This window comes from Hyperolius riggenbachi, chromosome 4 (genome assembly GCF_040937935.1).
Source record: "Hyperolius riggenbachi isolate aHypRig1 chromosome 4, aHypRig1.pri, whole genome shotgun sequence".
NCBI classification, from domain to species: Eukaryota; Metazoa; Chordata; class Amphibia; order Anura; family Hyperoliidae; genus Hyperolius; species Hyperolius riggenbachi.
In genome coordinates, this window is record NC_090649.1 from 421,261,018 (window position 1) to 421,275,955 (window position 14,938).

A 14,938-nucleotide genomic window follows, 5' to 3' on the forward strand; every position below is an offset into this window, starting at 1 on the left:
GTACAGGTTAGATTAGGTAGGTGCCCATAAGTATAGGATAGATAGGTAGCTGCCCCCAGTACGGGTTAGATTAGGTAGGTGCCCCCCAGTATAGGATAGACAGGTAGCTGCCCCCAGTATAGGTTAGATAGGTAGCTGCCCCCCAGTATAGGTTAGATAGGTAGCTGCCCCCCAGTACAGGTTAGATTAGGTAGGTGCCCCCCAGTATAGGATAGATAGGTAGCTGCCCCCAGTACATGTTAGATTAGGTAGGTGCCCCCCAGTATAGGATAGATAGATAGGTAGCTGCCCCCAGTATAGGTTAGATAGGTAGCTGCCCCCCAGTGTAGGTTAGATAGGTAGCTGCCCCCCAGTGTAGGTTAGATAGGTAGCTGCCCCCAGTATAGGATAGATAGGTAGCTGCCCCCCAGTATAGATTCGATAGGTAGCTGCCCCCCAGTATAGGTTAGATAGGTAGCTGCCCCCCAGTATAGGTTAGATAGGTAGCTGCCCCCCAATATAGGATAGATAGGTAGCTGGCCCCCAGTATAGGTTAGATTAGGTAGGTGCCCCCCAGTATAGGATAGATAGGTAGCTGCCCCTAGTACAGGTTAGATTAGGTAGGTGCCCCCCAGTATAGGATAGATAGGTAGCTGCCCCCAAAACAGGTTAGATTAGGTAGGTGCCCCCCAGTATAGGATAGATAGGTAGCTGCCCCCAAAACAGGTTAGATTAGGTAGGTGCCCCCCAGTATAGGATAGATAGGTAGCTGCCCCCAAAACAGGTTAGATTAGGTAGGTGCCCCCCAGTATAGGATAGATAGGTAGCTGCCCCCAAAACAGGTTAGATTAGGTAGGTGCCCCCCAGTATAGGATAGATAGGTAGCTGCCCCTAGTACAGGTTAGATTAGGTAGGTGCCCCCCAGTATAGGATAGATAGGTAGCTGCCCCCAAAACAGGTTAGATTAGGTAGGTGCCCCCCAGTATAGGATAGATAGGTAGCTGCCCCCAAAACAGGTTAGATTAGGTAGCTGCCCCCCAGTATAGGTTAGATAGGTAGCTGCCCCCCAGTATAGGTTAGATAGGTAGCTGCCCCCCAGTATAGGTTAGATAGGTAGCTGCCCCCCAGTATAGGTTAGATAGGTAGCTGCCCCCCAGTATAGGATAGATAGGTAGCTGGCCCCCAGTATAGGTTAGATTAGGTAGGTGCCCCCCAGTATAGGATAGATAGGTAGCTGCCCCTAGTACAGGTTAGATTAGGTAGGTGCCCCCCAGTATAGGATAGATAGGTAGCTGCCCCCAAAACAGGTTAGATTAGGTAGGTGCCCCCCAGTATAGGATAGATAGGTAGCTTGCCCAGGTAGGTGCCCCCTCATAATAGCGGAGGGGGGAGCCGGAGCCGCGGGGAGGGCAGCCCGACCTCTCCCTCCCTCTCCCCGGGCCGCCCTCCATGCTCCCCCTCGGACTTTAGGCAGCAGAGTTAGCGCGCAGGGAAGCGCTGCTGTACAGAGCCTGTTACTCACCTCCCTGGATCCGATCGCCGCTCCCGCCCTGCTGGTCTCCTCTCTGCCTAGCCGGCTGATACACACGCGGCTGCTTCCTGTGTAAACAGGAAGCAGCCGCGTGTGATCAGCGGCTACATTGCAGAGAGGAGACCAGCAGGGCGGGAGCGGCGATCGGATCCAGGGAGGTGAGTAACAGGCTCTGTACAGCAGCGCTTCCCTGCGCGCTAACTCTGCTGCCTAAAGTCCGAGGGGGAGCATGGAGGGCGGCCCGGGGAGAGGGAGGGAGAGGTCGGGCTGCCCTCCCCGCGGCTCTGGCTCCCCCCGCTCAGACAGTCACAGCCACTTCATCTGGTGCCGCCCCTCCACTTCCTGCCGCCTGAGGAACCCGCCTCACCCCGCCTCATGGGCGGGCCGGCCCTGGCTACACCCCACAGAAATCCACGATAGTGCTCAACCTGGTTAGCTCCACCAAAACGTCATGACAGGAAAAGGAAGGGTCCGCACTTATCTTGTAGATTCACTCCTTTATTATAGACATTTCCAAATAACAGACATCAGACATGTTTCGGACTGTGAGTCCTTAATCATAGCTTTTTAATCACAGAACTCAGAAGCATTGGACCGATCAGAGAAGGCAGAGTCAACTCAGAAGTATTTGGCCAATCAGAGAATGCAAAAAAAATGACAAAAAAAGGGATTAATCGGAACTCAGGAAACGGCAATCTGTATTAGCGGAAATTGGAGTTTCCGCAGAATCGGAAATCGCCATTTCTGACCATTCCTGTGCTGCTATCACATTGATTGTGATGCAAACGTCAAAAGAACAAATGTTGATTGCGGTGAATGTGATGTGACAGTTTCCGTCGGGATAAGCACCTCATGCATCGCGTTTACAAGGTAATGTACGCTTTTACAGTGGCAGTGAGGCATGCTTTCACTGTACTGTACGCCTCACTGTAAGGTCACACGCACCACACCGTCAGCGCACAATTCAAAATTTTGGATCTGTTGCAATGTGATTGAAAAACAATCTCATTGCACCATTATCTTCATAGTGCCTTAAAAAAAAAGTATTCAATCCTCTGACCTAAGTGTTATACCTTCTTCCATGTAATTGAATGGAGTCAGAGGACGACTGGGCCCACAGCATAAAAAATATACCCAATATTGACATTATACGTATGTCCTGTCCACACACCTAGTAGACATTTATGCTGGGGTACACACAATGCAATTTGCTGTCTGATCAACAGGTAATCTTCGTTGCGCAAACGCTGACAGAACGATCGATTTCCATCCGAAATCAATTGTTACCGTTGAATCCCGTCGATCCGTCCGTGCGGAAGATTTTGCTCGATCGCCGGTGGGTCAGGAGTGCTTTGATAGCGACATTCGAATGCCCGACGACCAACGCTAGCTGCAATACATTACCTGCTCCGCTGACACGTGTCGCCGCTCTCTCCGCTGTCTTCTTCTCCGTGCTGGGCTCCGAGTCCGGCCTGCTTCACTGAACTTCCTGACCCGGCAGGAAGTTTACACAGTAGAGCGCCCTCTACTGTTCCCCGGACTGGGAAGTTCAGTGAAGCCAGCCGGACTCGGAGCCCAGCGCGGAGAAGAAGACAGCGGAGAGAGCGGGGACTCGCGCCGGCGGATCAGGTAATGTATAGCTGGCGAGGAGAGGGGGATGGGGGGGTCGGCGGCAGAGGCAGCTTCACAGATGGTGAATCGATTTCATGCTGAAATCGATTCACAATCTGTTTGCAGTAAAGGCAGCCATACGATCCCTCTCTGATCAGATTTTATCAGAGAGGGATCTATCTGTTGGTCGATCTGATGGCAAATCGACCATTGTATGGCTACCTTAACAGGCAGTTGGATCTTATGTACACGTCCAAACTGCTCCTGAAACTGCTTGGCCCACAGCATAAAAAATATACCCAATATTGACATGATACTTACGTCCACACAGCTAACGGATACTTATGCTGGGTACACACAATGCAATTTGCAATCTGATCCTTGGGTAATCTGACAGGAAGTTGCATGTGTGCATGTCCAAAGTGCTCCCGATCGATAATGGGATTAATTTTCCAATTATAACTTCACAAAACTGATCCCATTATGGAATGGGAGCAGACCAGACATGATGGAAATAACCATCTTATTCCTATCAATCAGACAGAAGTTGCATTGTGTGTTTCCAGCATTGTAGTACCTTAGATTAGACAGTCCCCTGAGCACTTGCCTAGGTATTTTCCCAATGGCACCTCTAGGGTAAGGTTGTACCAGCAAATACCCAGCATCTCTATGCACTCAGCTGCTGTCATGCTATATTGGGCTCAGCTCATAGTTGCTGTTTTCGTGTTTTGGAGCTTCTGAGAAATAATAGGACGTTAAACGAGACGAGATCCTGGCTCGACGCAAAGCATCTGATTCTTATAAAATGTCTCCAAATCATACAGGAAAAGGCATTTATATGACACGTATAGAAAACAATCGTAGGCGGTTTTATAGAGCAGGCTGATCACTGTGCCCATTCATTGTATATTAGCCTCGTCCTCCATAAAAAGCCACTAATGAGCTCAATAAAAGTGGCCTCATCATGGGATGGGCAGTTTCCAATTAAAAGAGTCGCAGTGATCGTCATCTGTGCGTGCCATTACTGCTGTCTCTGCTACACTATCCACAGTGGAGGAACCACAAATACCAGCAAGACAACCCTAGGCAAAGCGTGACTGCCACTAAATCACAACTGCCTGAGGACACCTTAAGGGCTGGAACCGACTAGAGTGCTTTTTTGAGCGTTTAGGGAGCGTGAGAAATTGCTAGCGATTTCCCTAAATGTTCTGCCAATGTAAATGGATGGTGCAAATTCCACAGAAGCGATTGCGATTAGCAAAATTGCAAACGCAGGACATGCAGCATTTTGTTAGTGTTTACGCTTCAATGTAAAGTATATAATCACTGCCGTAATCGCTCATCAAAACCTGCACGGAGCGATTTTGCTAGCGTTTTAAAGTTAATGTACACTGTAACAAAATTAAAAATAATTGAAAGGACCAATCAGACTTTAACACTGTCGTCATGGAGGAGTCCGCACACAGACTTATCAGAGCAATCACCACAATTTTATTGTCCCATCACATGTACAAAGATACATAGTCAGACCTGCATAGGCCGACGATCGTTTCGGGGCCACTCAGGGTCCCCTTTATCAAGGCAAGTAGCAGAAAAGACATATATGTGATGGGACAATAAAATTGTGGTGATTGCTCCGATAAGTCTGTGTGCGGACTCCTCCATGACGACAGTGTTTGATAGAAGCCTTGGGGCCCGGCACCAGCCTACCCACTGACGTGAGTGCGGTCTTTGTTTCATTCAATCAGACTTTAAAACGCTAATCGCTACACGGCCGCTGGCAAATTGATTTTCTAAAATCGCTCCCTAAAACGCTCACGAAGTCGCTTACAAACTGCGCATACAAAACGCTAGTGATTGCGATTAGCGACGCAATCTGCGGAAATCCGGCGAAAAACTGCGCCCGGGTGCGTCGAAACCGCAACGCATCAAAACGCAGCATCGGATGTGAAAGGTAAAATGAAAGTCTATGGACTTTCATTTTACCTTGGTTAACGCAAACGTTAGCTGTTTACGTTAACACACAAAATCTGCGCAAGTGTGAAAGAGCCCTAAATTGTGCTTTTTAGACACGTGTAAAAAAAATAATAATAATAATAATCTAGTCTGCTTTTTCATGATTCCTTTTTTTTATGATTCAAAAACGTATTTCTATGTATTTGCATTTGGAGTTCTAGATGTGTTGTACATTAGGGGCGTCCGTACTATGCAGGTCCCTTTTATCTGTGCATCCTCTTATCGCACAGTTACCCTTATCTCTAGACGAACTGATTAATATCCTCTATAAATTGAATGTCAAACGCTCGTAAACTTCTGCACTACCTGAACCTCATTATGTTCCCTCTGAACCCAAGCTACAGTACAACAGAAAGAGGGAGAGGTGCAGACCTCATTTCGCATCATTTATGTCACTAATTTCAAGTGATTTTAGCGACATGACCACTTTCCCGTTCCCGTGCGATATGCCTTGTATGTAACTTTTTGCCTTATCCTGGATTTGAATCACTCCCCAGTCTCTTCTGCGCTCTGTAATCTGTGCAGACCATTAGAAAAATGCACTGAATGTACTGCTGTGAACAAACAGAAAACACAGGTAATCGCCTGACTCAGGCAATCAGCCCACAAACATGCAGATTCTTTACAACCGAACTACAACAAGAACTGAATCGTTCAAACAGGTCGCTAATTGTGATTTATGCAATTATTATAAATTAAAATGCAGATGATTTAAATAATTTATAATAAAATGGTTTGTATAAATATATAAATTGCACATATTTATTAAAGAGCGTTCCTACCTCCATTTCCTATGCAATGCTTTGCTATCAGCATACTCTATGGAGCTATGACAGAGCTACACGACGCTGTGAGTTTAGAGAACGCTGCTAAAGCGACAATTTGCTGGGAGAAGCGCTATTACCGCACGCAAGAGACTTTTCTCATGCTTTGTTACTTATTTCCCTTTCATGCATTAACACCTCGCAATTTCGCAAATGAAAAAGTGCTAAACAGTAGGTAGCAAACGTATATCAAACTGCAGATTTGAGATCACTTAATATGAGTCTTTTTTAAAATCCAAAAGGTAAAAGTGTTTTCTGATCAAGACAAAAGTTGACTAAATCTGCTCCCTTGTGAAATGTTTCCTAAATCTACCCCAGACCAGGCTGCCATATGTATCCTCACTCTAAATATATCTGATAACTATTAAAGGAGGATTTAAAAAAAAAAAGCAAAAAATTGTACAGTGATGTTTTATAAATCTGCTTACATGTTGTTAGGAGCTTATACATCATTAAATAATAAATCAAAATGAAACTGCTAATTATTGCTAATTATACATTACGGTAACTTGTGCATGTCACTGAACTAATTAGCTTGTCCTTTTTCGTTTGCTATGATACACACATATAGGTTAGTGTTTAGTATTGCTCCGTTCTGCCGCTCATGGGGATAGTTGCATCTTTATTATGTCTTTGCTGCTATATTTGCAGCGTAAATATTGTATAGTGACAAATTGTTGCTTTCACTTTGGCAGTTACAGCATTGCAGCGTTACATGCTATCCTGTACCTCTCTGTATGGCTACACTGTCACTGCATAAAGCATATAAATACTTTTGAATTAGAATCTCATCTATCTATTCCTTTTCACCCCATACGTATTATCATCTACACTTGAATCCTCCTCTTCCCGCTCATGTCAATCATTAATCCTATGCTGACCCCCCCCCCATGTTTTGAGGTCCTGATTATTCTTTCCTTACCCTTTCCTCTCTGCTCCTCTTCTTTCCCCATCTACCTCCAGTTCCTCCTGTTTTGCCTTTTCATGTCCCCTCTCTCCCTCACACAACCCCCCATCATTGTGCTCATTTCCCCCCTTTCCTGACCACAGTGTATGCGGCTCTGTATATACTACCTAGGATTTCTCAGAAGTATAAATTCTCCAGGAGGACGTAAAGTAAAAACTTTGTTTTGCTAGAGTCAATGAGAACCGTAATCTATAAATCTTCCCCCTGCTAGGAAGACCCGCATGCATCACAAATAAATAGTCAGGGCATCAGGGAAGCAGATGATAGTGGTCCTCACACAGCCCTCCCCTCTGCACCCCATCCGACCGACTCCTCCATCTCTGCAGCTGAAACAAGTACCCACGTTTGTCATGCTGTTTGCATACCTTCCCTGACTGGGTGCTTGAATGTCATAGGGGCTGCCAGATCTCCTCCATGGCCGTGGTGAGCAAGGGGGCTGCCTTGTGCCTGCCAGTGGTGTCCCGGGGTAACATAGCCAGCTCCGGGGCCCCCATACACCCCATACTGCTGAGTGGAGGGGTAGGCGCAAGCTTGGACAAAGCTGCCCACGCTGGAGAGGCCGGAGGCAGGCTGCAACAGGGACACAGACAGGAAAAAAAGCACATTAGCACATTGCAGCTCTTGCCATAACTCTCACCTGTCTACCAGGTGTATAGAAAATGAATGTAACAGTACGTTGTATACACAGGAGGGATAACTAGCTAGCACTAAACTACAGACTTGTATGTAATAATTCCAAAAGCACTATACTAGACAACTGGCCCATATGCAATTAGCATTATCTCCTGTGTTTTTTCCCAGCAGATATATTTACACTTTGTCAAGGAAATGCATTTTAGGCCCCCAGAAAGCCAAAAAATACTCAACATAATTTGGATAGTACTATGTCTCCTACTTTGTAGTACTTTTTCAATTGCAAAGTGCTGAGAAGTTGAAAAATCCTCGCACAGGAGAAAAAGTGAATTGCATCTAGGCCAGTTATCTATAATAGGGATAAGTGGCCAATCTGATCAAAACATTGATATTTTCCATATATTATATGTGTTGTAAATAATAGCTTAATATAATTTAACTGTGATTTAAGGCTAGTAGCTACACTATAATTACAGTAAAAGTGTAAATGGTGTAAATCATGCTATATATTGTATACCAATGCAGAAAAATATAACATTGTATTACAGAATTACAGAGAGCAGGCTACTACAATCCAGTTTGAGAGGGTGACATTTTACTATTGTAAAGAGAAAATATGGGTATCTATCTATCTATCTATCTATCTATCTATCTATCTATCTATCTATCTATCTATCTATCTATCTATCATCTATGTATCTATCACCCGTACAGTATTGGTATATTCTAAAATAGCATAATATTCCACAGTATAGCACAGAGTATCGTCGTGCGGCACAACGCCTTATTATAATTTATTTATTATATAGTAGCCTGTGTATGTAAGCACGGTATAGTATAGCACGCCTTATGCTGTCGTGTAGTTGATTGCAGTGCCGCATATCACAGTGTGAGCGCAGCAGTGCACAGCTGCACTCTGTTATTACATAATGATCACCAGGAGAGCCTACCTGCGGGTACTTGATGTCGGGGTCTACAGCAGACTTGTCTATTCCGTTTAGGTTCTGGCTGCCGGGGAAGCCTGCCCTTTGCACGCTGCTCCACTCTTCCATTTTGGGGGAATAGACGGATCCATCCGGCCCAGCTATGGCACCTGAACCGACACAATTTTAGCCAGTTATTATCACACTCATATCCTAGAACGCCTGCTCTATACAGCAAAATACAATGGCCCATATGCATTCATCTTTTCTCCTAAGTATTCTCCTTGGAGATAATCTTTCATCAAATAACGTTTCAGCACTTTGCAATAAAAAACATAAATAAGTGCCAAAAGTATGTGGGAAAGTGCTGTCAAAATTATTCAGAGTTGCTTGCTGCCTGGTAGCTTTAAAGGCATTTTATTTAAAAGTTTTGAAAATATGACCCTGGAGAAAATTCAGGAGAATTATTAGTTGCATATGGGGCTTACATGACAATATTGTACAGAGCTGCGAAGATGTCAGCGCTATATCAATACACAATAATTATCTATCTTTCTATTATGTATGTATAACTACACGCTCCTATATTTATTTAATTTCACCATCTTAATATGTGACATAAAAAAAATACTTTTCATCATAATATTCGTCACTTTTTCCCCCCTATTGTGTTTTAATGTAAATGTTTATATTTGGACATGCAATAGTTTCTACCTGTATATTCTTAAGTCTCATGTAAACAGATGCTAATGACCATATCTATATATATTTACATACTCATCTCCATGCAAATCTATAGCTATCTGTACACACACATTATCTATCTATCTATCTATCTATCTATCTATCTATCTATCTGCCTACCCACCCACCCACCCATCCATTACATGTCACATTTCATCACTAAGATCTGAAAATATTTTATAATGTTGTACACAATGTCCAGTATTATATAAAGCATTTATCAATTTAATTGTGATAATCGCCATTAACATTTTAAATAGTGTTCATAAGATCTTAAAACCACAAGTCTATAAATTCTGCAGAAAGTAATTACAGGTTTACAGCATATCCTGCCAGAGCTGTTACTGTGTATAACTTCTCACCATTATTCTAACCTAATAATTGCTCATTACATTTGAAAAATAGTTGACTTATCGGCTAGCTTTCGTTTCTTGGGACCGTCCTGTCGGTATTTGCAGCTCTCTCTGATAATGCTGCATAGAGAGAATTTATTTGTAGCTAATTTGATAGATCTGGATTCTCATGTATTTTCTGCATAAGTACTTAAGGATTTCACGTATTTGTTCTTAGCTGGAACTAAAATAACGAGATGTCATCGTGGCCTCCTGTCTCTCAGCATCATGTAAATATTTGACATGACAATATGGTCTGGTGTTCCATCTACCCAATGCCCTATAATGTTCCGTTTACACTATACACAGGTCTGGTCTAAAAAATGGATACGTCTATAATGTCACCTCTATGTGTATATATACATATGTAAACATCCAACTGGCCATTAGCACCAATAAATAACATTATGCAGTGATGTGAATGGGAACCAGATAGGATGAGACTGATGCAGTATAATACAGTGGATATCCCAGTTTTATATTCACACATCAAATCACTTGCAGTGCAGTCCCTGGCTCTTACTTAATTTACTTCTGCTCCTAAGTTTTCTCCTAGGAGATAATCTTTCTTCTTTGTAGCAATCTACAACTGAAAAAAAATACTAAAAAGTAGGCGAATAATACTGTTCTGAGAATTGACTTGCTTGCTGGTGGCTATTGATCAGGTGTGACCATATCACCCAGGAGAAAACTTAGGAGAAAAGCTTACCTGAATAAGACTTTTCTCCTAGGTGATATTTCACAACTTGTCAATAAAACACTGTTTTATATTTCCTTTCTTGCTGATGGTTTATCAGCAAGAAAGGAAATATAAAAAAAATAATTTTGCTAGTACTTTTTCACATACTTGGTACTTTTTTAATTGCAAAGTTTTTAAAAGCTAAGAGAAGATGACAAATTAAGAGAAACACTCAGGAGCAAAAAACGTGAATTGCATATAGGACCGTTTTTTAAATTCCTGAACACCTAATTGGCTGTTTGAAGTAATGTGAATGTCTGTGAAGCTTTCTTGCTCTTTCCTTTCAGTGAACCCCCCACCAGTGTTTGCTTTTTGCTGAGTATTGTGAGTAATGGGGAGGCCACGCTTGACAGAGAGGCTGTTGTCACCCAGTGTCCCGGCAGCGTCTTTCCACAGACTCACCTGTTTGTTCCATAAAGGTGCGGATTCCTAGGATGTTGCTGACGGAGTGAGCGGAGGGCCAGGACCTGGCTATGCTCACATGTCCGGTTGGCATATGCACTCCTGGGTGGTGGCTGCCCATCTTGGCGGAGCCGGGGGAGATGGGGTTGGGGTAGGGGTACTGGTACAGGTGGTTGTACGGGATGGTTGGCTGTGAGGGGGAATGCTTGGAGTTCTCATACTGGCTGGGCTGAGACAGGTTCCCGATTTTATTCCTCAGAATCCGACTGATGGAGCTGACAGAGGGCACATTGTACTTGTCACACACGTTGTCTGCCAGCAGCCTGTCCCTGATCTCCCAGGCGAAGATGCCCGGGTCCCCTTGCTTGTATTCCCTGATGTGCTTCACCACGTTGGGGGTGGTGACCCTGGGCTTGCTGCCCCCGATAGCCCCTGGCAGGATAGAGCCCGTCTCGTTGTATCTGGCCAGGATCTTGCTGACACATCCATGGGACACCCGGAGCTGCCTGCTTATGTCACACGGTCTGATGCCCAGCTGGGCCAACTCCACTATCCTCAGCCGGATGGCATTGGGCAGAGGTCTCCCGTTCACAAACACGCCGCCCAGCTGGTTGACTTCTCCATAGGCTTGTTCTGCATGGCACAGAGAGACATAAGGTGAATGTATATAATGCTATACATTACATATCCAATCTCTTTCATTAACTAGCTAAAACCCGACTCCTGTGTGCTGATCCTAATATAAGACGGGCCTAAAATACAACAATTTCATAGTCTGCTGATTTCATAAATAACACTTTGCGAATCAATATTTAATAAACACTGGAGGCACAAATTACAAACTTGTACAAATAAAATATAAATAATAATAATAATTATTATTATTATTATTATCATTGTGAATTTGGGCAGGATACAGGAAATGGTCAGCTTACAATACAAAAGACAGGGAATAAATGTGTCCAAACCTTTTCACAGACTATATGAGCACAGACATTTTCCCACTACAATACTATATTTATTAAAAGCAGCCAATACACGTCAAATTATTATTATTATTATTATTATTATTATTATTATTATTATTATTATTATTATTATTATTAACAACAACTATCAAGTCGCCACACTGGCACTTCTACCTCATCAGGATATTTTTCTAATACCCACTTAATACTGCTATACCCTACATTATAGAAAACAGATTATAGGCAGCGTATTATGTCTCATCTAACCATATTACAACACTAAACGTGTAAGATATTTACGTAAATGTAGATACGTAATTACCTATTAATTATATCTAAAAAAAAAAAAAGTATATTCCCAACTATATTTTCACATCCAGAAACGGATGCAGTCATTACTCGGGTGACGGTCATTTGGACATACCATACTCTGTATCAGGATATACATACAATAGCAACCATATATATGATGCCCATGAAGTCAGGATGTGCAATAATCTATAACATTCTTGTAGAGTAGGATGCATGGAGTTTTCTCATAGAAAAGTGAAACTTTCAGACGAGTAATTACTAGAAAGCAGTATGCGTAAAATACAGTTATGCCATAGTAATCACACAGTGCCTGTAGCATAGTATAGCAATACATAGTGGCTGCTCTAACAGTAAGTCGCGCAGAGTCAGAGGGGTTCTCCAGCTCCGAGAGTCATCCTGTCCTCGCCTTGCACACCACCACTACTACTTAGAAACCTCATAGGGGAACGTGAAAATGTGCTTACCCATCCCGTAAGGAGAGAACGGGGAGACTTGTAGAGAGATGAGGAGAGTCAGACAGCTGTAACCCAGAGATACATGGAAGGGATAGAGAGAGGGAGCCCAGTCTTCTCCTATGGGCTGGCTGAGGAGGAGGAGGAGGAGGCTCCTGCAGCTAAGAGGCACTTCCTTCCCAAACTGCAAACTCTTCACTGTTTGCCCAGCAACTTCACAAGTGTGGGGAACAAAAGCAAGAGGTGATCTTCCTCAGATTAGGGGGAATTAGTCGAGTTATCTAACTGGAGTTTGCTCAGATCACTTTGACGTGTCTACCACGTCAATCTTGGTGGTCAGGCTGCAGGAGCTACTGGTGGCATCTCATTGGTCCCCGTCATCTTAAATAGGCAGAGTTCTTTGTAGTCCATCTTACCCATTCCGGTCTGGTGTAACCTTAGCTCTCTCTCTCTCCCTCTCTTTTTCTTCTTCTGGAATGCCTCAATCGGCTCATCCTAAAACAACACGATCTGCCATCTTTAGAGGTTTTCCTACAGCCCTGACAGTCCCTATCCATCATGTGTCCCCCTGTAATGGCCAATCAGCCATCAGATGTCTTCTCCTCTCTGAGCTGGGAAATAATAATAATACAGTAATAATAATACTACAGGCTGCTCTGTCTGATGATCCCTCCTGACACCACAGTTTATAAGTTTTATGCCCACACAGTTTACAAAGTGCATTTTCTGATGCTTTTCAAAACTGCCCTGTCATCTGGAAATCGTTATATTGTATATGTTCTTTGAATTGCAAATGAAGGCTCGCTGAAGGAAAAGAATCTCTACAAAAAAAAACCTGTGTCACATTTTGTGCTGCTTAATTCAGCTGTTTGGCACCTGTTAAAATACAGTGTGAAGCAGGCAGATGAGATAGATTTATTGGAGACGTTTTTTCCATTTCCTCAAACAGTAACAACAATGGGAATAAAGATGCTTGTGAGTTTTTCACATTTCCTTCTTTTTCTGTGTTTTGTTTCAGAAAGAAAAAGAGGGGGGGGGGGGGTGCACGTTAGTTTATTCTCTTTATAAATTTCATTGGATATTAATTAGCCTTGTTGTGTGGGAAGAGGGGGTTGTATAGGTAATTGATGAGGTCCCCCCTTTCCATGCAGTGCCACTAAGGAGTGGGGGAAGGTTTGGGGTTTGGGCTGCAAACCTGGGTTCAGGCACCCACCTAGCCACAGAGTATTTGGCTTTGGTATTACTGGGTTTGCTGTAAGAAGCCAGGAGGGATCCTTCTGTTTCGTGTTCTAGGTGGAAAACAAAAACATTTGAATACTTTCCAGCGAGATGGCCGTTTCAATGGTAACTTGTAGCAGCACTGATTTATGTGTGCTTTAAATGCATTTTTTATTGACTTTTAAAATGTATTTTCTGTCTAGCAAATCCATGCCTGCAGGTGTGTGTGTGGTATATATATATATATATATATATATATATATATATATATATATATATATATATATATATATATATATATATATATATATATATATATATATATGTACTGGTTTATCTGTGTGTACTGTCTGTGTACTCTATGTCTATATGTGTGCGTGTGCGCATGTTTGTGTGTGTGTGATAGTGTCCCGTGTGTGTGTGTTAGTGCACTATGTGTGTGTTAGTGTTTGTGTACTGTTGTACTGTGTAGGTGTGTGTTTGTGTGTGTGTGTTAGTGTACTATGTGTGTGTTAGTGTTTGTGTACTGTTGTACTGTGTAGGTGTGTGTTTGTGTGTGTGTGTGTTAGTGTACTATGTGTGTGTTAGTGTTTGTGTCCCATGCGTGTGTGTGTGTGTTAATGTTTGTGTACTGTTGTACTGTGTAGGTGTGTAGGTGTGTGTGAGTGTGTGTTCTGGAGTGTTAGTAGTGGTGGTGAGGAGGTGGAGGCGGGGAAGGGTTAATGATGATTTTAGGTGCAATTGTATATTGTGGTGTTTTATATTCTTTATTAGGCAGCGGTAGTTGAAGACCAATTTCTGTTTACAAACCTATTACCGCCAGCAAGTGCATCAGTAAACTATGTAGACGTGTAATAATATTTCACATCTGACTAAATATAGATTACAGCTGAATCTTCCTTTGTACTTAAATTAACGTTAAATAACCAAACAAAAGATCTTTAAAAGAAATATAACACATTTTTTAAAGTGAAAGGGTTACCCTTGTTCAAATTTACTGACAGAATGGAAATAACGGCTCTACAACCTCTACTGATTATATATATATATATATATATATATATATATATATATATATATATATATATATATATATATATATATATATATATATATATATATATATATATATACCATAAGGGTATATATATACCCTTATGGCGTAGACATCATCTGAATTTGGGTGTAATTTGAGTGGTGAATTTGATATGTTTTGATCCACAACGC

General features: G+C 42.6%; 1 protein-coding gene across 2 annotated transcripts in view; it reads right to left on the reverse strand.

Annotated features, from left to right (window-relative positions):
* The window catches only part of PAX1 (paired box 1), a 55,458-nt gene extending 42,595 nt beyond the window's left edge, over nt 1-12,863 (reverse strand). For both annotated transcript variants that reach the window (XM_068279610.1, XM_068279611.1), the window contains exons 1-4: nt 12,506-12,863; nt 10,762-11,394; nt 8,512-8,654; nt 7,294-7,498 (exon numbers count right to left, since the gene is read on the reverse strand). In XM_068279610.1, coding sequence (XP_068135711.1) covers nt 7,294-7,498; nt 8,512-8,654; nt 10,762-11,394; nt 12,506-12,509 — 985 coding nt within the window. In that variant the 5' untranslated portion in view covers nt 12,510-12,863. The remainder of the gene's footprint in view (nt 1-7,293; nt 7,499-8,511; nt 8,655-10,761; nt 11,395-12,505) is intronic.
* Nucleotides 12,864-14,938: the final 2,075 nt, after the last annotated feature.